At 41.3% G+C, this 23,130-nt stretch overlaps 1 protein-coding gene across 1 annotated transcript; it reads right to left on the minus strand.

Annotated features, from left to right (window-relative positions):
* Nucleotides 1-10,749: 10,749 nt before the first annotated feature.
* On the minus strand, nucleotides 10,750-16,836 carry DUSP19 (dual specificity phosphatase 19). The gene is made up of 4 exons (XM_061612901.1): nucleotides 16,377-16,836; nucleotides 16,085-16,131; nucleotides 15,172-15,324; nucleotides 10,750-11,201 (listed from the first exon to the last, which is right to left on the minus strand). The coding sequence occupies exons 1-4, from the start codon at nucleotides 16,600-16,602 to the stop codon at nucleotides 10,995-10,997; spliced, it is 633 nt and encodes a 210-aa protein (XP_061468885.1). The 5' UTR covers nucleotides 16,603-16,836; the 3' UTR covers nucleotides 10,750-10,994.
* Between the last annotated feature and the right edge of the window lie 6,294 nt (nucleotides 16,837-23,130).

A 23,130-nucleotide genomic window follows, 5' to 3' on the forward strand; every position in this document is an offset into this window, starting at 1 on the left:
CTTCAGTTAATTTAACAACAGAGACAAATTTCATTTGATGTGAAATTTAAATTGGTACTGCTGAAAGTTAAGGGCACACTTCTGTATTTTTGTGAATACTTTGATTCTCTTATGTTACTGTAATATATATTAAAGATGACCTTTCATTTCAACGAGCGGTAGTGTTTATTTATAAATTATACAGTCATCTACACAAAACATCCTGAATGAAATGTTGATAGCATGCAAATTTAACTGCAAAACAAATTGCTCCAATAAATATTATTACTTAGTTGGCAGCTCTAGTAATGATTAATGAGGTATGTGTGTGAAAACAATATAGTACATTGTTGTTTTTCTTTCCTAGCAAGGTTTTTGTAGTAAGCTATACTAGCACTGAATGCAACTACAGATAGCTTTTGGCGCTAAAGAATAGCTGCAGTTTACTCTTCTTCCCACTAGGGGCACTATAAGATCTGCTGGTCTCTGCAGAGACAGGATGATCCCTTCTTTTTTCAGACCAAAAAGGCAGCAGCCCAGGTATGCTATATTTATACTGTGGAGGTGGCTCAGTGGCAGCAAGTAGTGTCTTCTCTCATTACCTACAGCAGAAAAGCCATGAGTAAAAGCCAGTCGACTTGCCCCTCCAATCTCTCTTTCTCTCTCTCTCCCCAATTCACCAGCTGTTTGCAACCTGGTAGCAGCACCAATAGTGCTGCTTAGTGGACCTACAAACAGCAAGAAAGGGTATTGCTGATCACCCCAGAGGTTCCTGGGTCATCCTGTGTTATCTTCCATTTCCCAACAAAAGGAGAGGCAGCAACATATATGTTTGGTGAATTTGGTAGGTCTGGCTCATTGGGAAGTCGCCGTTCCAGGCTGTTTGATGTAAAAATGTATTATAGTCCGGAACCGGTATCAGAACGTGGTTTTCGTGGAAGTTTTGTGTCTTATTGCATGCATCCCATGTAGTCATGTGGGACTGGTGAATTTGGGAGGTCTGGCTCGGTGGGAAGTCGCCATTCTGGACTGTTTCATTCCGTTCCGGAGGGCATTTTGGTTGTTAAACGGTTAATAAAAATCCTGTCAGAATGGTTTTTGTTCCTAAATGTTGTTCTCAAGTGTCTCTAACACATCCCAGTGTTTTTGGCATCAATTTCTTTTATAAAGGGCCCGTTCCGGCCTGTTCCATTCTGTTCCGTCTTTTACACCGTCCCCATTTATTGGGATTGTTCTGTCATTCTCTTTTAAACTCGGGTTTTTATATATAGGGATTTTATTTCACGTATGTTCTATAATGATGATTAAATCAAGCTGTAAATACTTTCTTCACTAATGATGTGATAAGTAAATCATTGTCGAGTCATGTGAGATTGGGAATTATGCTCAGCAGGGATGGAGGGAGAGGCTGATGAGATAGGGACTTTACTTACAATTAAAGGTTTATTTGTCCCCATTTTGAGGTGGAGATGTGAGGTCTTAGGCCATGTGACTTCTGGCAACCCATTTTCTATCTAATGTAGTCCAGTGTTGGCATTGCTGTTTGGCACATTGAGGGAGGAGGGACAACAGAAAGATGATGCCATATGACAGCCCTATAATGTAGTCCAGGCAATATACCCATATTTATCCCCAGATGTTTGAAGGAGGACTTTTCCTTATACAAACTATCCTGCCTATTTAATAAGATCTGCTGGACAAGGCTCTTGTGTGGTAGCATGCGATAGGGTCTTATATTTGGGGGCACCTTGCTTATGGCATTCCTTTCCCTTGAATTTATGACGGGCACCATCACCATTTACTTTTCAGCAGTCATTGAAGATACATCTCTGAGAGGCCTTGGGTTGAATCAAGGTGGCCAGCTGCAAATTTATGAGTATCTGTCAGCTGTATAGATTTCTATCTGACATGAGATATGCCCTGAGATTGTGTTTTCACACTGGAGGGAAGCAAGCTGTGCACCTCTAAATATAGTTGCTGGAGAAGTTTGTTAGGGATACTAACAGGAATAGTTAGGAGGGCCTATGACATTCATACCATGCTTGTTATTCCTCAGATTGGCCACTGTGATAAACACCTGCTAGATTTCGATAGACTTGTGGTCTGATTCAGCAGAATTTTAATGAAGTAAATAGGCAAGGGAAGCTACAGTAATGTGGGAAAAAGAGAATCTTTCAAGAGTTTTATAGGAGGACAAATTTCACCACATCCACTGCTGTTACAACACTATGGAGACATTCGGTTTGATTTGCATTAAGGCTTATTACTTTACAGTGAACGAATACATGAAGCAAAACACAGCTGTCCTTCAAAATTCACAAATTGTGATGCAATTCTCCAGCCAAAATAGATGTACAATGACAGGATTATAGCAAGAAAAAATAGATCCCACAAGCCTGGAGTCTGTCCACTTGATGTAGCTGCCCAGATAACTCCCTGCATCTGCAACTTAACTGAAAACATACTCTGATTCAAGGGTCACCAATGCAGCACCTGCAGGCAAAGTCTTCATTGGCCCTAGACTCTGAGCTTTCATTAAAAAAAATAAAGTCTCTTAGAAAGAAAATTATGAAGCAAAATATGCAAGTAAGCATTTTCTGTGAAATGATCAAGCCTGGGTGCTCCTGCCTGTCAGTATTTATAGCCAATGAATGAAGTCAGAGCTGTAATTGATAAATGAGTTTTTAGACATCAGGCAGTAGGAATCCATGGGGTCCAAAGAGCTTCTGTTCTCCACTCTTTAGTGCACATTTCCTGATTCTGTCTTATTTTCTAAACCTTAGAATCTTCATAGTTTGAGCTCCCCCCCCCGCCCCACCAATCAGGATGTATCTTTCCTGTGTCTGGTTCGTCTAAGATCAGGTAATCCCTAAAAGTATTCTGCGAACACTGCTACACAATTAGAGTGGCTGGATTTTAAAATATCCCCCTCTCCCAAAAAAGGCAAATGTGAAAATTTTGCAAAAGACTTAAGCATGTACAGCAAATGCTAAAGACTAGGGACTCATTAACGATTCATTGTACAATTAACTTACAGTACAATATGTACATTTCTACTCAGAAGCAAGTCTCTGTGTTTAATGGGGCTTACTTCCAGGTAAACGGGTATAGGATGGCAGCCTAGGCTTTGGTTTAGAGTTGGCATTGGGGAAAAACAGGATTCTTGTGCCTTTAACAGCTGTATGACAGGCAGAAATTCATCAGGTTGAACCTTGACTAGTATGGAAATACAATTATGGGAAAAGCTTCACCATGTCCATATTCTCTCTAATTTTGTGTTATGCCATGTCCCCACAGCTGCCATGTTGTATTATGCCATGCATCCAATGGCAGTCATTTTGTGACTAGTGTCCACAGCACTGTCTCATAGTTTGAAATGTGCACACTGGTCCAAAAGGTTGTGACCCCTGCTCTAAATTTTTCTTTAAATCACCTAGCAAGGATTTAATTGTGCCTTTTATAATAGCTATAACACCATGCATGGCATCATATTCATGTTCATATGTATGCACAAGTATAGGTATCTGCATACATATTAGTATGCATACATAACATAATCATTTATCATGTTCATAATCAGTTTTATTATTCCTTCTGATAGTAAATTTGGGTGACTGAATGCCTATTTATTTGGAAATGGGATTACCCAAAATTAAGGGTGTGGATTCTAGCATGGCTCCTCTTCCAGGCTATCTGGAACCCTGACCCAAAGAATTTGTAGAAGATGGAAATACACTGCAACATTTTGTTGCAGGTCTCACTTGTAATGATAATTTGAACAGTTTGTCTAGAATATTCATCATGTCTTCTTTCTAGCTTACACAGAAGCAAGGGCCAGGTTGCCAGGACAACCCAGGAATGCATTGTACAAATCCTGTGATGCTGATGTTTAAAAATAAAGATAATTTTGCTTAAACTTGTCAGTTCTGGCTGTTGACTGTGTGAGGATCTACTGTGGCTGCATAAGAGGCTAACTAGTGTATGACAGAACATAAAAAACTGAGATGCCAGGGAAGGATCCTAAACAGGCTAAGTCATTGTGAGAACACATCATTCATTTGATCATCATCATATGTACTGAAAGCAAACTGAGGTGCTGAGTTACGATAGCTATGTAGCCAATGCAGGGATGCTGAAAAACAAGAGAGCTATCAGCATGCTCAAGGAAACTCCAACGTTTGCAAAAGCAGGGGGGAAAACTTTTGGGGAAAAATCCTAAGGAGTTTTTTTGGGAAGGGGGTAAAAAAATCCTCAAAACAGCTCATGTTCAGTGGCCACAGAATGCTGAGTGTCTGGTAGGGAAATGGAGTATCCGGAAAATGATGTAGTTGGCTGGCTGGCATCTTGAACAGAAGCTTTCTAAACTGTAATTGTTATTAAGTACTCAATAACTATTTGTTGAAAGGAATTTCAAAGACCAGTTCAGGGTTGCAGCATTTGAGGCTTTTTAGTTTAGAGAGAAGGTAAGAGGTGACATGATATGGTAAGTGACTGAGTAAGAGGGGGGAGTACATGGGCTAGAATGCTGGAGAATCTTGGATGATGATTGGCTGAGCGTTTGAATGGCTGAAGGTATAAATGAGAGGATGACAGTTGAGTTCGAGGGGAGTTGTTGGAGAGGAGAGTTGTTGAAAGGAGTGATTGGCAGAGTTCTGAGGGAGGTTTGGATTATATTTGGCTGGTATTTAGGCAGAATATATAAGACTGGAAACATAAAGAGTGACACTATGAAACCATATGCTTGTTGAACATTCCTAAAGTAATCTTGTTATTTCCTGGTGTTATCAAATAAATACTTTTATTGGTTTACCAAAAGTCTGATCCTTGGCTGGGGATACACAGACCAGAAGGGAGGGCAGGGTAATTACCAAGGCTGGATGGAAACAGTATCAAATAAATGGTGGCAGCGGTGAAGGGTGATATTGTAACATCGTCAAGTATCCAGAGCAACTCAGCATTGTATGCTTTATAGACAAAGATACAAGGGGGTTGTGGACGGCAAGGGCACCCAGACACAAAGTAACAACAAGCCATAGGGAGACTAAGGCGAAGTCTCTAGCAGTATTGTTTACAGGGAGTGGCTGGTGGTGCAGCCTAGCAGTGGGATCTTGTGAGATCTGTGCTAGAGTGTGTGAGAGAACAAATAAAAACAGATCCTGACAGGTGGTGGCCCTGGTGGGAGTATCACAGGTAGAGCCAGCAGGTGGGATTGTCACACCTCCTCCTCCTCCCATCCCTACTGTAAGGGCACTGTGATGGTACCGAGGCTTTCAGCAATCATGTTCCACCACTTTATTACCAGTGCTCTGGTCTCACTGCAACACAAGCTTGGCAAACTGAGCCCTGTGATTCAAGGGCAGCATCTAGGATGTCAGCTGACTCCAAGGACCAGTTCTGATCTACCAACCCCTAACATAAAGCCCAGGGCTCAGAGCATACTCCTTACAACCTGTCGCTAGTATGAGAACTCTGTCTAGGGAACTCTACACGTGCTATTGGCAGATTGTGGGAGAATCTTGATTGATCGGGAGAATTAGACTTCAAGAAACTTTGCTTTGCAAGAAAGCCTGGGTCATCTGATAGAAAATGTCGTATGGTCCATTGATGGGAGTGGTTTTGGAAGTAGGAATGCGTTCGGAGGGCCTTCAAGACAAGGATCCCAACCTTTAGGCACGTCAGATTGAAGTGGCATATGCCCACACTGGGAAGCTTCCCACGTCTTCATTGCTAGTGATGCAAAATGTCAGTCCGTTATGTAATGGGAGCTAATTTAGAAAACAGTCTCCTTCCTTCTAAAGCCATCTTCATAGACAAGATGACAAATGGTGTAAAAAGAATTAGTCCGCACAGAAATTTTGCTCTTTCCTGTTTGGACCTTGGCTGGAGTGATCAAATACATACCCAATGAATTGTGCCTCTTATGAAGGGCATATGCTTGTTTCAAACGTGGCTTTTGCCTACAAAATACTTGCAATCCAGGCAAGGGGTGAGTGGGACACCTCTTTTAAATATAGCTTGTATTTGCTAAGTAAAAGCCATCTTTGAAACATGCATGCCTCCTCCCTCCCTTACAGGTAGAGCCTAACACTGATTTCATGCCTTCTATGTTAATTTTTGCCTCAGTAGTCCCTTCAGTACCACTCCCTATATATGCATATATGTGTGTATATATGTATAGATATTATTTTATGTGTTTTAATTGCATTTTAATTGCATTTTATGTATTTTAATTTAATGTTTTTGTGATTTTTATTGTGTACAATTTTATTATGTATGTGTTTGGTTTTATTGTAAGCCACCCTGAGTGCCCTATTATAGGGTAGAGGGGCAGGATAGAAATATTTTAAATAAAATAAAAAAATAGTTCCTACTTTCTTTGTTTGATTTGTGCCTTGGATCTTGACCTCTGTCTGTATTTGACTATGCATTTGCCTCTGGCCTTACTGATCCTTGTTTGCCTGTTCTGGAACCTGGCCCCTGCCTGTTTTGGACCACAAGTCTGTCTAACCTGCTTGGACTGCCAGCTGACCTCACCTTGAGTTCTGGAGCCCAAGAGCCTAGAGCCTGACCCCACTGAGGCCTAACCCACCCGCATGATTGACCATTTTGGTAAAAATGAGTTCTTGAGATAACTACATTCAGAACAAAATGAAGGACCTACTAGGAGGCTAAATTCTTTTATAAACAGGTGATACAGATAAAATGGCTAGGAGCCAGATCACATGAAAAATTTGATTCCTCCTATCAATGTCTACTTGAGCTGTAAGATCCACCTACTCCAGGTGCCCTCAGATAAGTGAAGTGAGACTGGTGGATACGAAGACCTTTTTGGTAGTGGCAACCTGGCAGCAGAATAGTCTCACTAGAGAGGCTTCCTAGGTGCCTTCTCTATGGTCTTATTGGCACCAGACAAATACCTTTTTATTCATCTAAACGTTTATATTTTGTTTTAAATCCAGCCTGTTTTATGCGGTCTCTGTCTTTTGTTTTTCTTGATTATGATATATTGTGTTTTTAGCATTGTTTTGCTAGTAAGTTGCCCAGGGAATATTTACTGATGGGCAGCTATACACATTTTAATAACACCAATAACGTGAAAGTTGTAATTCTGGTCCCACCTGCACTATACATATAAAGAAGTATCATAGTTAGAAGATGCCTATTTTCCTCACAGAGCTACAATTTCCAGAGTTCCCTGGGAAGAGGGATTGTTAAACTACTCCGACAATTGTAGCTCTGAGAGGGAAATAGGGGTCTTCTAATATCTCTCAGCACTCTTAACAAACTACAGTTCCCAGGATTTTGGGGGGAAACCTATGACTGTTTACAAGTGGCATGATACTACTTTAAATATATACTGCAGATGGGACACCTGACTGTGAACCTGTGAAGGAATCCTATTTGTTTGAATTAAGTTTTGATGGGTGTCATGTATTGTATTCTGACATGTGTATTATATGTATTCTGACATGTTGGTCCGCCTCCAGAGACTAATGGATCCGGATGGTTTCCCAAGGGCTCTGGGGAGTTTACCGGCTGATAGGGCTGGCGCTCCTGTCGAAACCCTGGTTGAACTGTGGAATACAGAAATGACCCGGGCATTTGACATGATTGCTCCTGAGCGCCCTCTCCTGGGTAGAGCTCATACGGCTCCATAGTATACCCCAGAGCTGAGAGCGATGAAACAATATAGGAGACGGCTTGAGTGCAGATGGAGACGAACTCCTAGTGGATGCAATCACACACTGGTAAGTGCCTATGGAAAACTATATTTAGGGGCAGTGAGGGCAGCAAAAAAATAAAATACTTTGCTGCCACTATCAAATCATCACTCTGCCGCCCAGCAGAGCTCTTCAGAATTGTCCGGGGGCTATTACACTCTGGCCCCAGGGACATGGCAGAACCATCTGAGGCCCGCTGTAATGAATTTGCTAGGCACTTCCAGGATAAAATCTTTAACATCTGCCACGACTTAGACTCCAGTGTTATAGCAGGTGAATCAAGCGAGGTATCCAGAGCACAGCCTTGTCTTGATTTCTTGAACGCGTTTCAGTTGGTACAGCTTGAGGATGTTGACAAGGTGCTTGGACAGGTTTGTGCAACCACTTCTGTATTGGATCCTTGCCCTTCTTGGCTAATAAAAGCTAGCAGGGATGGAACAGCCGACTGGGCCAGGGAAGTGATTAATGCCTCTCTGCGAGAGGGGGTGGTCCCTGGCTGCCTGAAAGAGGCGGTAGTGAGACCACTCCTGAAGAGACCCTCCCTGGACCCAGAAAATCTTAATAACTATAGACCTGTAGCAAATGTTCCATTCCTGGGCAAGGTCCTTGAACGAGTGGTTGCAGGCCAGCTCCAGACACTCTTGGAAGAGACCCATTATCTGGATCCATTTGTCGGTTTTCAGGCCTGGTTTTGGCACAGCCTTGGTTGCCCTGTATGATGACCTTTGTAGGGAGAGCGATGGGGGGAGTGTGACTCTGTTGATTCTCCTTGATCTCTCAGCGGCTTTCAATACCATCAACCATGGTATCCTTCTGGGAAGACTGGCTGAGTTCGGAGTGGGAGGGACTGCATGGCAGTGGTTCTGCTCCTACTTGGCGGGTCAGCTGCAGAAGGTGGTCTCAGGGAGCATTGCTTGGCACCCTGGACTCTCCAGTATGGGGTTCCGCAGTGGTCAGTTCTGTCCCCCATACTGTTCAACATCTACATGAAACCGTTGGGTGTGGTCATCCGGAGCTTTGGAGTGTGTTGCCATCAGTATGCTGATGACACGCAGCTCTATTTCTCCTTCTCATCCTCTTCAGGTGAGGCTGTCAATGTGCTGAATCAGTGCCTGGCTGCAACAATGGACTGGATGAGGGCTAATAAACTGAGGCTCAATCCAGACAAGACTGAGCTGCTGCTAGTGGGTGGTTCTTTTGACCGGATGGTAGGTGTCCAACCTGTCCTGGATGGGGTTGCACTCCCCCTGAAGGAGCAGGTTCATAGCTTGGGGGTTCTCCTAGAAGGCTCAGGTAGCCTCAGTGGCATCGAGTCCCTTCTACCAACTTCAGTCGGTGGCCCAGCTATGCCCCTATCTGGACAGGGATAACCTGGCTTCAGTTGTCCATGGTCTGGTAACCACCAAGCTAGATTACTGCAATGCGCTCTACATGGGGCTGCCTTTGAAGACGGTTTGGAAACTGCAGCGTGTGCAAAATGCAGCAGCCACATTGGTAACAGGAACCAGACGGTCCGAACATATAAAACCGATTCTGGCCCGCTTGCATTGGAGCCCGATTCAAGGTGCAGGTTTTAACCTAAAAAGCCTTACACGGCTTAGGACCACAATACCTGATGGAACGCCTCTCCCGACATGAACCTACCCATACACTACACTCAACATAGTCCTTCGGATGCCTACTCTGAGGAAAGCTGGGAGTCTGGCAACAAGGGAGAGGGCCTTCTCAGTGGTGGCCCCCAAATTATGGAACAATTTTTTTGATGAGGTGCGCCTGGCGCCAACCCTGTTATCTTTTCGGCACCAGGTCAAGACTTTCCTCTTCTCCCAGGCATTTTAACAGCATTTGAATAACATGCGTTTTTAACTTGCTTATCGGTTTTTATGGGTTTTAATGGTTTAAATTTGTATACTTGTTTTTAATGTTCTTAATTATTGTAACTGCCCAGAGAGCTTCAGCTATGGGGCGGTATATAAATGCAATAAAATGAATGAATAATCATAATGTACATTGTAACATATTTGATGGCAGAAGTCTTCTGTCTGGTCAGGTGAAAGTTGGTTCACTGGGGGACCTAAACTGATAGCTGTGAGTTAGAACTCTCAATATGCAAAAGGAGGACAGAATTGATGAATATTCTGATTGGTGGTTGCAGGTTTACAATTTTCACAGTGTGATTGGCTGAGCTGGACTAGAGGGCTAGCAAAAAGGTATATATGGCTGGGTGCTGGTCAGCAGAGTGGGTTAGTTAGTTGGTTAGTGCTCATGTAGACAGACAGAATAAGACAGAGGAAGGAGAAAGAAGACTTGAAAGGAAGGCAGAGTGGCTTGGTGGCCAAAGACTTGCTAGGGTAGCCAAATCACTTGGCTCAGGCAGAAAAGACTGTGAGACAACCTGGGAGAAGTGAGAGGCAGTTTGGAATGCTAGGCTCGTGCATCTGGTAGGGGAGCCAGAAGAAGATTCCAGGGCAAGACAGCAAAAACAGATCTCCGCTTCAACAGGTCAGTAGGGGATGAAACAGACATTTCAGTTATAGTGTTAGCTAGACTTAACTGGGGGGCGGGGGAGGAGTATAAAAGGGCAATCTGGCAAATGAGATTTAGTAAGGTAACTGTCTTCTCAAAGCTGCCTTCGTTTAGTAATAGTAGTGTAAAACTGTTGGTATTTAAAGTGACAGTAACAAGTTAACAAAGTGCATACCTATTTAAAGAGACAGTACTGTATTAAATTCACCACATAACCAGAGAATCTTGTAATAAACATTAACATCTTTTTTGAAAAGAGTAACTATATCTGACTGGCTTCATATTATCCCTATATCCCACAGGTACAGGGCTTATAGGCAAGTTAAGGGTTCAAAATGTATAAGTGGTATTAAATTGTAGTAGCAGTATGGGTTTAGAAAAAAATTGGAGTAGAAGTTGGGTTTTGTTAATAGAATAAGCAAAGAAATGGCCACCTTCCCCCCACAGATCCTAAAGAAACTTTCATCGGTAAAACGCCATTATAAGTGATGGAACAACCACCAAACAAAGGAGGCTTTGCAAATCCATGTTGATTCTTTATTGTTATAATTCATTGTTTTGAAAATTAAAAATGCAGAAGAATTAATTTGAGGTGAGGTGAATTTAAAATTATACATTAAATAGAGTGAAGGTAAGTTTACAACTACCATTTTAGAGGTGTAGTTCTGGGCATCTCCTATTAACAATGCAGTCAAAAAAGTTCACTGCTTCTCTCATTTTAGTGCAAGTACAAAGGTTAATTCTTCCTGGTTCATCATTATATATTGTTTAAGTTTCCATGTTTTTATTGCTGCACTGATGGTATTTGTGGAGTTGCTCCATGAAGCCAGGATTTGGACAGATAGCAGGTCTTGCATTTTTCACCAAAGAAAAAGCCCTGGCAAAATTGAGTCCTTCTGAGTGCATTAGGAAGCCAATAGTGATAGCTGCCGCACGGGAGACTCCTGCATTACAGTGAACTAGCACCACACCATCCTTCAAAATGAGAGAGAACACACATTTAGAAAACCATTACCAATAACAACTGATTTCATGCCATTTTTTCTTCCAGTACAGGCACGTTAAGCACCAATCCAAGCAAGCTGTTCTACAAAGTAATCAGAAATAGCTTCATCAAATGAAGGTCTTATAATATTACCAAGTTTGCCTTCTGTTTCATATACTGAACTTGCCTGGTAGGCAGCATGCACTCAAGAATCCTCCCACTGAACTAATCACCCGCTGGGAGAATACAGATGAAGGGAGGATTGATTTCAGACATCCTATCTGCCCAGTAACATGATTGATGCTTTTTACTGTTTTATCTATACAAATGTTTTTTAATTTTTATTTTTTGTTTGATTACTCTGTTGAAAGCAGTCCTTAAAGCATTATTGAAGGGTGGTGTAAAAAAATTGAATAAATACTATCAAAACTACCAGGATAAATCCCCCCTCATATTCCCATCTGTATTAAAATGAACATTTATCACCCACACAAAATTAGGGACATTCAGATCCATAAGTGAACGTATAAAATAATGTGACTATACTTATAGAAGGATCTCCAACTAAGTCATATTCAGATCAGATGCACTGAGATCCATGATCTTGGTTTAAATGGGCCTACTCTGAATAGGATCAGTGTTGAGGATCACCGATAATATGCAAACTTAATAAACAGAGTTTACATATGCTGACAGAGCTACAAAACTTCAAGTCATGTAACCTTATAATTTTTATTGGGTAGATTTCTATGTAAAAGTGGGGATCTTCTCTAAATGCACAAATATTTTTCAAGTAGGTTTGTTAGGAAGGCACCACATTTTCAGTTACAAACAGAGCAAAATTATATATTGATATGAAGAGTTCTACATCTCAGTCTTAGAAATACTGTATGTCCCACTGATCTTAACTAAGCTGTGGGACATAATTCTAAGGCTGAGATGCAGAACTATTCATGTCAATATATAGTTTTGTTCTAAATTCTAAGTAAATGGTTTTATCATTTCCCTGTTAGGCTGCACAGTTAGCTGGGAGCAAGTCCCACTAAATTTAGTGAGTCTTAATCTGCAATCCAATACACACGTACCTGGAAGTAAGTCCCATTGAACCCAATTACTTCTGAGTAGATATGTATTGGATTGCAGCCTCACTTCTGTAGACATGCATAGGATTGTGCTCCTAGTCATTTCAGGTCAGGTATTTCAGATAGGACGGACAAGCCTAATCTTAAAAGAACCATACACTGAACTGGGAATTACTGACAGGTTCTCCTCATATTAAAATGTTGTCTATTAAACTACTAGCCAAACTGATCTCTGTGAAACTTTATGCTATCACTTTTTTTAATTCACTAGAATACTGAATTAAAACATTACATACTGCTATTTCAAGACAATGGTCAAGATCAAAAGGTCATGGTGTGCAGTGTTTCGCATGAGAAGGCCCTTTTGAGGGCTGAAAGTCAGGATATAAATGATTTTATAACCAAATAAATAGATATGCACTAGGACTCTTATTATTATTATTATTATTACTCTTTATTTTTACCCCGCCCTTTTTCCAAAACTGGAACTCTTACATCCTATGCTTCTTTTCCACTGCAGAACCTTGCACCCCCTGAAAAACCACTCCTGAGGATTGAGGGGCTCTCAAGAATTGCAATAATTGTAGCTGGGGAAAGGAAACTTTCACAATAGATGGGGGGGGCATAATACAGGGAAAGGAAGTTTTGTAGTGCAGGTGGAAGGCTTTGCACTAACAAGACAACTTTGGTAGATACAAACCATTAAATCTATGTTTGGTAGAACAATTGGCTCTGTTTGGCTGTTAACATTAAGTCAAGCTTTAGGCTTGAGCTAGGGTTACCATCATTTTGTCATTTCAAAAAGAGTACATTTGGCTTCTATAAGTGAAAAGTAAGAGTATCCTGTTGCACCATCTCAAAAAGAGTGCATGTACTCTTAAAAGAGTACGGTTGGTAACCCTAGCTTGAGCACTCCCTGCTCTCCTCTGACGCACAACAGATGAGGAGACTGGGAGTATTCACTTCTAGGTTTAAGCTAACTACAGTTTGTAATAACGTCCAAACTGGGAATTGCTGTTAGTTTAACCTGTGGTTCACTGGAACAAGCCAGGAACGAAAAGCAGTTTGATCTTTGCTTGTTTTAGTAAATCAGAGTTTAAATTAACCACTGTTTGCCTTTGTTGGATGTAACAACAAACCAGTTAGTTTAAACCTGGAAGCCAATGTTTCCTCCAATCTCTTCCCCAGCCACACACCAGAGGATTGGGAAGGGGCTTGACCCTGAAGCTGACACAGGCTTATTCATATAGCATTAAATTATAGGTTTGTTTGCCTTACTGAGGTAATTCAGATTCTCATCTTTATTAATTTGTCCTGCTTTATCCGTTGGGGAGTTTTCTAGAGAAGTGAATAAATTATCTAATTTTTCCTACAGTGTAAGAAAAACATCTTGCAGTAGGAAGTATTAGTACAGTCAGAAAAGATTATAAGAGTGCTCTCGAGTATAAAGACTTAACTGAACAATTAAACTTCTGAGGCAGAACACTGACACTAAGCTACTTAGAATGGCAAATCTAATTTAGGAATGAAGTGGAAACAGTAACTTGAAACTTCAAGGAGGGCATGGAATGAACACACGGTTCATGTATCATGTAAACAATATGCTGGGTTCTTTCCTTCTAAAATAACACAAAGCTTGATGGAGCAGTATTGTCTTCCTCAATTCCAAACTATGTAAATAATGAAAATCTCATAGAATCATCTGGAATTGGATTTGAAAAGTCAAGATATGCTCAAATAAGCAGATTATGAGAAATAGAGCAAGTTTTGTTTTCCTTGCAGAAGTAGTGATATACAAGAGGTACCTTTCTAAATTATATATTATTCTACCTTTCCCCATCAAGCATACAATGGGCCAAAAACCTATCAGTGGTATCCAATGAAGTTGTTCTGTTAGTAGTGCAAGGGCTTCTGGCTGTACAACAGAACTTCCCCTCCCTCTCCTTGGCCACTCTGGAACACTGCCCCCCCCCACACACACATCTGTTCTGGGTTTTTCCCCAAATCTCTGAAGCAAATCTGGAGAGGATGCAGGGATGCAACAGTGAGAGGAGATGCAGGCAAAGTTCTGTTGCTTGCACTAATTGAACTACCTCATTGGGTACCATCTTATTTTCCCCTCATATTCAACTCAGGCTACAGTCCTATGCACATTTTCCCATAAGTAAATCCCACTGAGTTCAATGCAGGTTACTTCTAAGTACACACATATAGGATCGCACAGTCAGTGCCACAATCTAGCACAGAGTTTGGTATGCTTAAACCCAATGAAATCTATCAGCTTAAGTGTGCCTGACTTGTAATGCTTTATAGATAGTGAATTATTCTTATAAGTATTTCAATGCTACACTAGTTTGAAGAGTATAATGTAAGATTTAACAACACTTGGCAAGACATTTGTCTTGGGCTGTAATCCTGTACCAACTTACCTGGGAGTAAGCCTCATAGTAATTAGTGGAACTTACTTCTGAGAAGACAGGTACAGGACTGTGCTCTTAACTAAAAATAATTGTTTTGTTAACTAAAAATGTTCAAATAAAGGCCCCAAACTTTCAAATAAAGTTTCTAAATTTTCTCCAGATCTGCTTATTTGCTTGGTTATATTAAAATGAACAGATAATTTAAACTTCTAAATCAAAGAAATTACAATAACCAAATAATCTTACTATTGGTGAATTATGCCATTTATATATTGTTCAGTATTTAAGAGTGGGAGACCAAATATTTTAATTTATATAAAAAAATTAGTATAAAAATATATTTAAAAGAACCTAATTCCTCAACACTGTAGTGTTAAAAATGTGCATTTGCTCATTTCCGCCTCCCCTCCCCACTTTCATGCATCCACAGTCAGTAATCACACATTACAATATTTTACCTTTAATTTGACTTGCTCAATAAATTCAAAACATTCAGGGAAATAGGAGACAATGTCAGTCTCTGGCAGGTCAAGAATAGGGATGATCTTATATATATAGTCATTGGTGAAGGCATTCTCTACTCCATAGGCTACGTTTAGAACATGGGTAACCTAAAATACAGAAGATAAAATTCATCACGGCAAAGTCAGCTCTGTAATCTCCATATTCTGGTATGGTTGAGGACTTCAGTGCACAACAGCTGAGAAAACCTTCAGAAAGGCTAACTTGCTTCCATATTATTTCATGCACCCAAGGTCAAGACTGAGAAGAAACAGTTTTTTTCAGCACACAAATATTAAACCAGGGCCTACAAAATGTAATGAATATTACCTAATGGAGATAGAGAATGATATAACCAGCCCACTTCAGCTCACACTTAGTCCATTGTAGATATTGTCACCTCAATCCAAAGCATACTACTCGAAGACTATAGTGGCAATCCTAAGCACATTTAAACAAAAATAAAGCCCACTGAGTTCCGTACAGCTTACTGAACTCAGCGGAAATATGCATAGGATTTAAGATTTTAGCGGAATTTACATCCATGTAAGTGTGCGTAGAATCCGTTTCAGTTACCTTCTGTCTTAAGTAAGGAATCAGACAGTCATACATTATGCAGTTTCTTTAAATGGCGAGCAACATATTTTTGATGGATAGCACTCAGAAACCTAAAATCCTACTGGAGATATCCAACAGTCACACCATGAGTTAGGAGACCATTGAAATCAATGGGTGTAAGTAACTTAATTACATTGGTTACAGTGGGTGTACTTCAAGTATGACTTAGATATGATCCTTTGAAAAGTTTGATCTGTTTAATATGGGCTAGCTTTTTCATAACATTTTAAAAACCCAATAAAACTTCATTACCCTGTATTTTCTCATTGTCTCCAGGTCATGAGCAGCATCTTGTGATCCTGTGAGGACGGGAGAAGACATGTTATTTCACAGCGTGGAAAAGGAATAATATGCAGAGCATCCGGCTACGTATCCTATTCTAACATTTTACAAAATGCTGTATACAGCCAAGAAATAAATAATAAACCCTGCCATATCTTGAAGCCTATTAAAGCAAGCAGATCAATATATAAATGCAGGCTTGTTAACATCGGCATACATCAAGTTTCTTAACGATCGTGCTGCTTTGGCTCCACCTACATACCCAGCAGCAGCCAGGGCTTAACAACACCGACTTGCAGATCCAGGCTCAGGTCTTGCACGTAACCGCAGGCTTTCTCGTCATTACAATCAGTTACTTCCACCACTTGCATCCGTGCATCCTTCAAGGTTTCTATAATTCTTTTCCCAGATAGAGTCGTTACTCGGGTGCATTGTTTCCTCAGATTAGTCCTGGAGAAGGATTTGATTTCCTGGGTGAGCGAGTGCATTACATGAGCAAAGAAGCCTTCAAGCAAATAACAATGGAGAAAAGGGGGGAGGGAAGTGGGGAGAGAAAGCCTATTTGCCTATAACTTTTTCTTTCTGTGGAACTATTCCAGTTTTTCATATAGCGCGTGCCCTGAACGCAGCAGAACGCAGCGTCTGCAGGCAGCACGCAGGCAAAATCCAAAACCTATCCTTGTGTATTATTAAGCTTCCTTTTTCTAAGACCGCTGTCTAAGGCAGCTTTTGATTGGCCACGGAGAAGTGTTTCTGGATTGGCTCAGTCCCTTTATGTCAAGCAGCGTGAAATTTCCAGCGCCTCAGATGAAATAACACACAGAACAATCGGTTCACACTGTTATTGTTTTCCATATACCTTTGTGTTAAAAGTGTACAAACACCTTTCTACATACTTTATGGGAAAGGGCCGTACCTCAGTGGTAAATCAAATGCTTAGCATGCAGAAGATCCCAGGTTCAATCCCTGGCAACCCCAGGAAGAGCCTCCCTGTCTGAAACCCTATAGAACCGTTGCCAGTCAGTGTAGACCGGCCTTTCCCAACCGGTATGCCTCCAGATGTTGTTGGACCACAACTCCCATCAGCCTCAGCCAGCATTGCCAATGGCTGAGGCTGATGGGAGTTGTGGTCCAACAACATCTGGAGACACACCGGTTGGGAAAGGCTGGTGTACACAATACTGAGCTCGATGGACCAAGGGTCTGCCTCAGTATAGCGTACCTCCCTGTGTTCTTAACATACAAAGCTAGACACACATTGAAAGGATATACAGAGATAATAATAATCCTCACAAGGCAAAGACAAAAGGGAGGGCAACACTGTGGATGGTATTCACAGTGCCCATTGAGCAAAATGTTTATTGGAACATTTAGAATAAATGTTAGAAAGGCTATTTGGTGGGATATAACAGCACTGGATAATAACAGAAGAGCAACAAAAAAGGGGCATTTCTGAACCCGGAAGAAAAGCATGTGCAATGGTGGCTTGGCTTGTAGGGCTGAAGGCATAGTGATCAACAGTAGGTGGAGCCAGAACCAATGACAGGGAGAGCCAACTCATTCTAGTTTTGTTCTCAACTTCCTCCGAGTTCCACAAGGGCAAAATTGAGACTGAGGAGGAGGAAGTTGACAGCCAGGGCCACCCCCTGGGCTGGTTGTAAGTGGGAAGGCAGACAGGTGGGGGATGGCTGAAGGCAGACTTGAAGTTGGTGGGGCAGTGCCCGACTCACCTTTATGGGCCAACATCCACTGAGCATGTATTTATAGTTCTGTGAGTGGACTGGAAACCCTATCTCCTTGGGGAACACTTACACAGTGTTGAACAACGGACACTCAGTTTGTGACCAAACATGTATTTTTATATCCTTTTAATCTTCTCCCTCAGCCCCCCCAAATCAAAGTGTGTTGTGAGCTACAAAACTGACCTATACAGATATATGTATGCCTTCTTATAGAGATTTTGCAAGCCTCTGCACCTTCATACAGGCCTTCATAGGGATAGCGCCACTGGAGTCTGTTGAATGCTTTATCTGTATCCAATGAGTATGCCAGCAGGGGGTTCTTGCACCTCAAGAGCAGCAACAAGATCAGCCTCTCTCTCTCTCTCTCTCTCTCTCATATGAAACTCTTGGTCTGGGTGTATCACAAAATGCAAGGTATCTTGAAATCTGGTAGTGCAGGCCATTGAAAGAAGTTTTACATCAACATTTATGTGTTATATAGATCTATTACCTGCTCAGTGATATGAATCCTTCTCTGGCTTCAGTAAGATTGATATAGTGGCAAAGCAAGAGTCACAGGTTCCTGTTCCAGATTATGTTAGAAGTTCAAGTAAAGGTCGGTTTTGCATCTTTCATTGTTCTTCACGGGGATTTTATAAACATCTTAAATACTTTCTATATCCCGACAACTCTTCCAAAGCCAGACAGGCACTGCTTTGCATTATAGAAAAGCACCCCCCCCCCGTTAAATAACTGGAGGCTTTTTAAACACATGTCAGGTACTACACTTTTTTTCATCCAGATTGAAAGGATTCTTTGGGGTTAGATTACTGACTAATTGGTAAAACACCTGTGGACAGAATCCTGATATGCCAAACTGGACATTTTTGACTGTGTCTCCATTTGAGACTTTTAACCTCAGTGGAGAAAAGATTGCATTTTCAGTAGTAGTTAAAGCCTTTTTTCTGCTCTTATTCAGATTGCTAAAGTACATAAAACCTTAACGCCACTTTCTTGACGATATGGGATTCCTTTACAGATTGTGGACACTTCCACAAAACAGTTCAGTGTGGGCTTGGCACTGCTCACATATTCATGTGGTGTCCACATGACACTGTCCTTATCAAAATGTCATCCCTTATTTTCCCCATTTATGAAATGTTGCATGGATGCTATGCATATTTGCAAGCTGAGCAGCATCGAATCCACAATTAAACTGCAGTATGGAAGCTTCACAGAGTTGTTAACTTGTACTTCTCATGAAAGGCCAAGGAATTCCTTATGTTAAAATAGCAATTAATAACATTGTATTATTAGAATGATCTGTTTCCATCATTTCTTGAAGTTTAAGTATGAAGCCACGCACATAGCTTCACTCAAATTTCTAAAAGCTATCAGAAACCAAGAGAAAAGCCAACCAAAAATTAGCTTTTAGATTACAAAAAGCTATGCGGAAAAGGGAAGACGGGGATTTCAACTGTATAAAATCAATCAAAAAAAGTATTTATGCAAAATAAGACCAATACTCACTCAGTTTTAAACCTTTTATTAATTATTATGCTAACTGGGGGATGATCCTTCACCAGACAACATTAAGGTATGCATAGATGCATTGCAGGTACCTTCACTTATCTTCTTAGAAGGACTGTGGCTCCTTAAGTTTCATATTCTGGACGGAAGACAAAATTTAGTAGCAGAGATTTCCTAACATACCAGAGCACAAATAATTGTAATTAATTAATGTTTGTTTCCAAGAGCAGTATTGCTGTAATAAAATGATTCTACACAGAAAAAAGGTCCAGATGGGAGAAGAATGCTGATTGAAAGAAGTAAGGGCTGGTGTATAGTCATCCAGGGTCTCAGGGAGTCTGGGACCCTTTCCTTTTTTGGGAGTCAGGTCCCAGCAGGGTTCCTAAGTTTCCAGCATCCTATGAGCAAATCAGAATGAAAGGGGAGTGTTAGAAGACTCTTCTCAGTGGCTAACTTGCTTCCTTGTTATTTCCTGCTGAGTGGAGCCAATCATAGTGAAAAGAGTACCTATTAGTTCCTACTTCAAAAAGCCAAGTTGTGGAGAGTGAGAATGCTGTAATTGCAGAAGAAACAGTGAATCCTGATTATAGCATCCCATCTACGTCATCAAGCAGCTTGGTAGCAGCAGAAGATAAATGTGACTGTAGACACTGACTTCAGTAATTCATGCAATATTATTTATTTATTTTATTCCTTTTTTTATCCCCTGCCAAATAGTGATTCATTACCAAAGAATAAAAACATAATTGAAAACTTAAAAATCAAGATAAATGTTTCTTCTGTTAAGCATACTACAAACTGACATAGGAAAGCCTTTCAGAATGATAAATTACAAACATATTAACAATTAGCTTTACTGTAGCGAAGACTACTCACATGATTAATCTTGTTGCCTCATCCACATTTACTGTAGTTCCCAGTGAGGTGTCCAGTGCAACATCTGCTGCAACTTCTTGGGAACAGTTTCAGTTGATGCGGCCTGATGACGTGGACAAGGTGCTTACAACAATGCGGCTAGCAACGTGTCCTCTCGCCCCTTGCCCTTCTTGGCTTATTAAAACTTGCCGAGGGTGTGTGACCGAGTGAATCCAGGGTGTGATCAATGCATCATTGTGGGAGGGAGAACTTCCAGCTGCCCTGAAAGAGGCAGTGATTCTACCGCTCCTGAAAAAGTCCACCCCGTACCCATTGGTTTGCGACAACTACCTCCCAGTCGCAAATATCCCCTTCTTAGGGAAGGTGACTGAGAGGGTTGTGGCGCAGCAATTACAAGTACTCTTGGATGAAACAGATTATCCTGACCCAGTCTGGGTTCAAGCCTGGCTATGGGACTGAATCGACCTTGGTCACCCTGATGGATGACCTTTATCAGGAGGACAGGGGAGTGCGACTGTATTATTCTTACTTGATCTCTCTGCGGCTTTTGATACTATTGACCATGGTATCCTTCTGAACCAACTTGGTGAGATGGGTATTGCCGGCACTGTTTTACAGTGGTTCCGATCCTATCTCCAGGGTCGTTTTCAGATAATAGTATTGGGCGATTATCTCTCGGCCCTCTGGCAGTTGTGCTGTGGGATGCCACAGGGTACCATCTTGTCCCCCATGCTCATAGCATCTATAGTGTTATGAGTATGAGGGTTGGAATGGAGTATCCCTTTGAGTCCCTTTCCAGCCTTTGTTTTGGAATCCTGTGCCTTGGAGCTGGCTCTGCTGACCAGATGAATTTCTTTTGTTAAGCTAATAGTGTGGCCAAGTTGCTAATGGGTCTTTCAGGTGCCCAGCAACTGGTGAATGAGCAAGGAAGAGCCTTTTGTCATTTAAACTTTGCAGGAGAGCCTTCTCCCCCCTCCTGGCGGCTAGCAGAGGTTTGTGCTTTGAGTGTTTTTAGGGTGGTCTGAGAATGCCTGGGAACTGGAGGCAGGCAGAGATGCTGGCTGTCTGCATCATGGCTATAGGATGCCTCCTGCAACCCCGATGGGAAAGCTGGATATCGGACTGCTGATGCCTTGAACCCCTCCATCCTAAGCTCACGTTGGAATGTGTGTAAATAAATCATGATTCATAAAGACATCACAGTCTCCGCTGACCTTCCTAAATGAAACCAAACCCTGGATGAGCGCAGGGACCCCTGAAATTTCACCGCTCGGAGATTGGGGAGGTGCGCAACAATATGAAGCCCTTTGGAGCTGTCATCACAAGATTTGAGGCAAGGTGTCAGCAGTATGCTGATCATACCCAGCTCTATTTCTCTGTAACATCTGAATCAGGAGAGGCCATGCAAACCCTGGACTGTGTGCTGGGCTGGTTGAGTGCCAATAAACTGGATTCTCAATCCCAGCAAGACAGAGATGCTGTGGGTTGGTGGTTCCCAAGTTCAGATAATTGGTCAGTTGCCTACTTTGGATGGGGTTGTACTCCTTCTGAAACAGCAGGTCTGTAGTCTCCGGGTGCTCCTGGATCCATCTTTGTTGCTAGAGGCCCAGATGACCTCAATGGATAGGAGTGCCTTTTACCAGCTTCGGCTGGTAAGACAGCTGCGGCTGTTTCTGCCTGACCACTGTTGTCCATGCACTGGTAACCTCCAGGCTGGATTACTATAATGTGCTCTATGTGGGGCTACCCTAGAGATTGCTCTGACAGCTGCATCTGATGCAAAATGTGGCAGAGAGACTGCTCACTGGAGTAGGTTATCGCCAATACGTCACTCTGCTACTGAAATAATTGGTCTGGCTACTTATTAGCTACCAGGCTAACTTCAAGGTTCTAGTTTTGGTGTACAGAGCCCTATACAGCTTAGGACCAGGATACCTGGTATCCCTTATATACCCAGTTGATCTCTGCTCTCTGCAGGTGAGGGCCTCCTGCAGATACCATCTTATCAGGAGGTCCATTCCACACAACATAGGAAATGGACCTTTAGTGTAGTGGCACCAACCCTTTGGAATTCCTTCCTCTTAACTATTAGACAGGCACCATCTCTGTTATCTTTTTGGCACCTACTGAAGACCTTCCTGTTTCAACAAGCCTTTTAAGCAGAGACCTTATCCCAGTCTGCATCTGTGTTGGAATTGCTTTTTAATGTATTTTTAACCCTTTTAAAATGTTTTTTAAAGCTTTTAAAAAATGTTTTAAAAGATGTTTTGTTTTAATGTTTTTAATGACTGTTGTGTTTTGATATATTTTAAAGTCTGTTTTATGATGTTTTAAAGTGTTTTTAGTGCTTTTGTCTGCCGCCTTGGGCTCCTACTGGGAGAAAGGGCACAATATAAATCAAATAAATAATAAATTATTAATTCTGTTGCTTTATTTAAATCAGATTTTAGCAATTACTTTGTAGGAATATCAAGCCCTATGTGAGAACAATCTATGTGTGTGACGGGGGATCTCTGTTGTGCATGAGATTTTTTTTTTCAGGCTCACAATATTTTACAGGATCCTATATTTTGCTTAATTAAAAAGCAAATTGTTATAAACACCATCTGCTGTTATCACCTGCAGCCATTTTTCATTAACCAACCAACCAACATTCATTCATTCATTTTCAATTCTATGTGAAAAGCAAACTAAAAATAAATGTAAAATGCTCACAGTTGTAGGTTTTCCTCGAAGTGTTAAATCTGACATAAGTGCTGTTTCCTAACAATACATAACCATAATAATTATCCACCCTAACTCATACCTGGCAACATCCTCAAGGAAAACATCATTTTATATTTGCATAAATCTATATAAAGAATACATTATTATAACACAATACTAGGG

The sequence above is a fragment of the Rhineura floridana genome, chromosome 2, assembly GCF_030035675.1.
Source record: "Rhineura floridana isolate rRhiFlo1 chromosome 2, rRhiFlo1.hap2, whole genome shotgun sequence".
Classification (NCBI taxonomy): domain Eukaryota; kingdom Metazoa; phylum Chordata; class Lepidosauria; order Squamata; family Rhineuridae; genus Rhineura; species Rhineura floridana.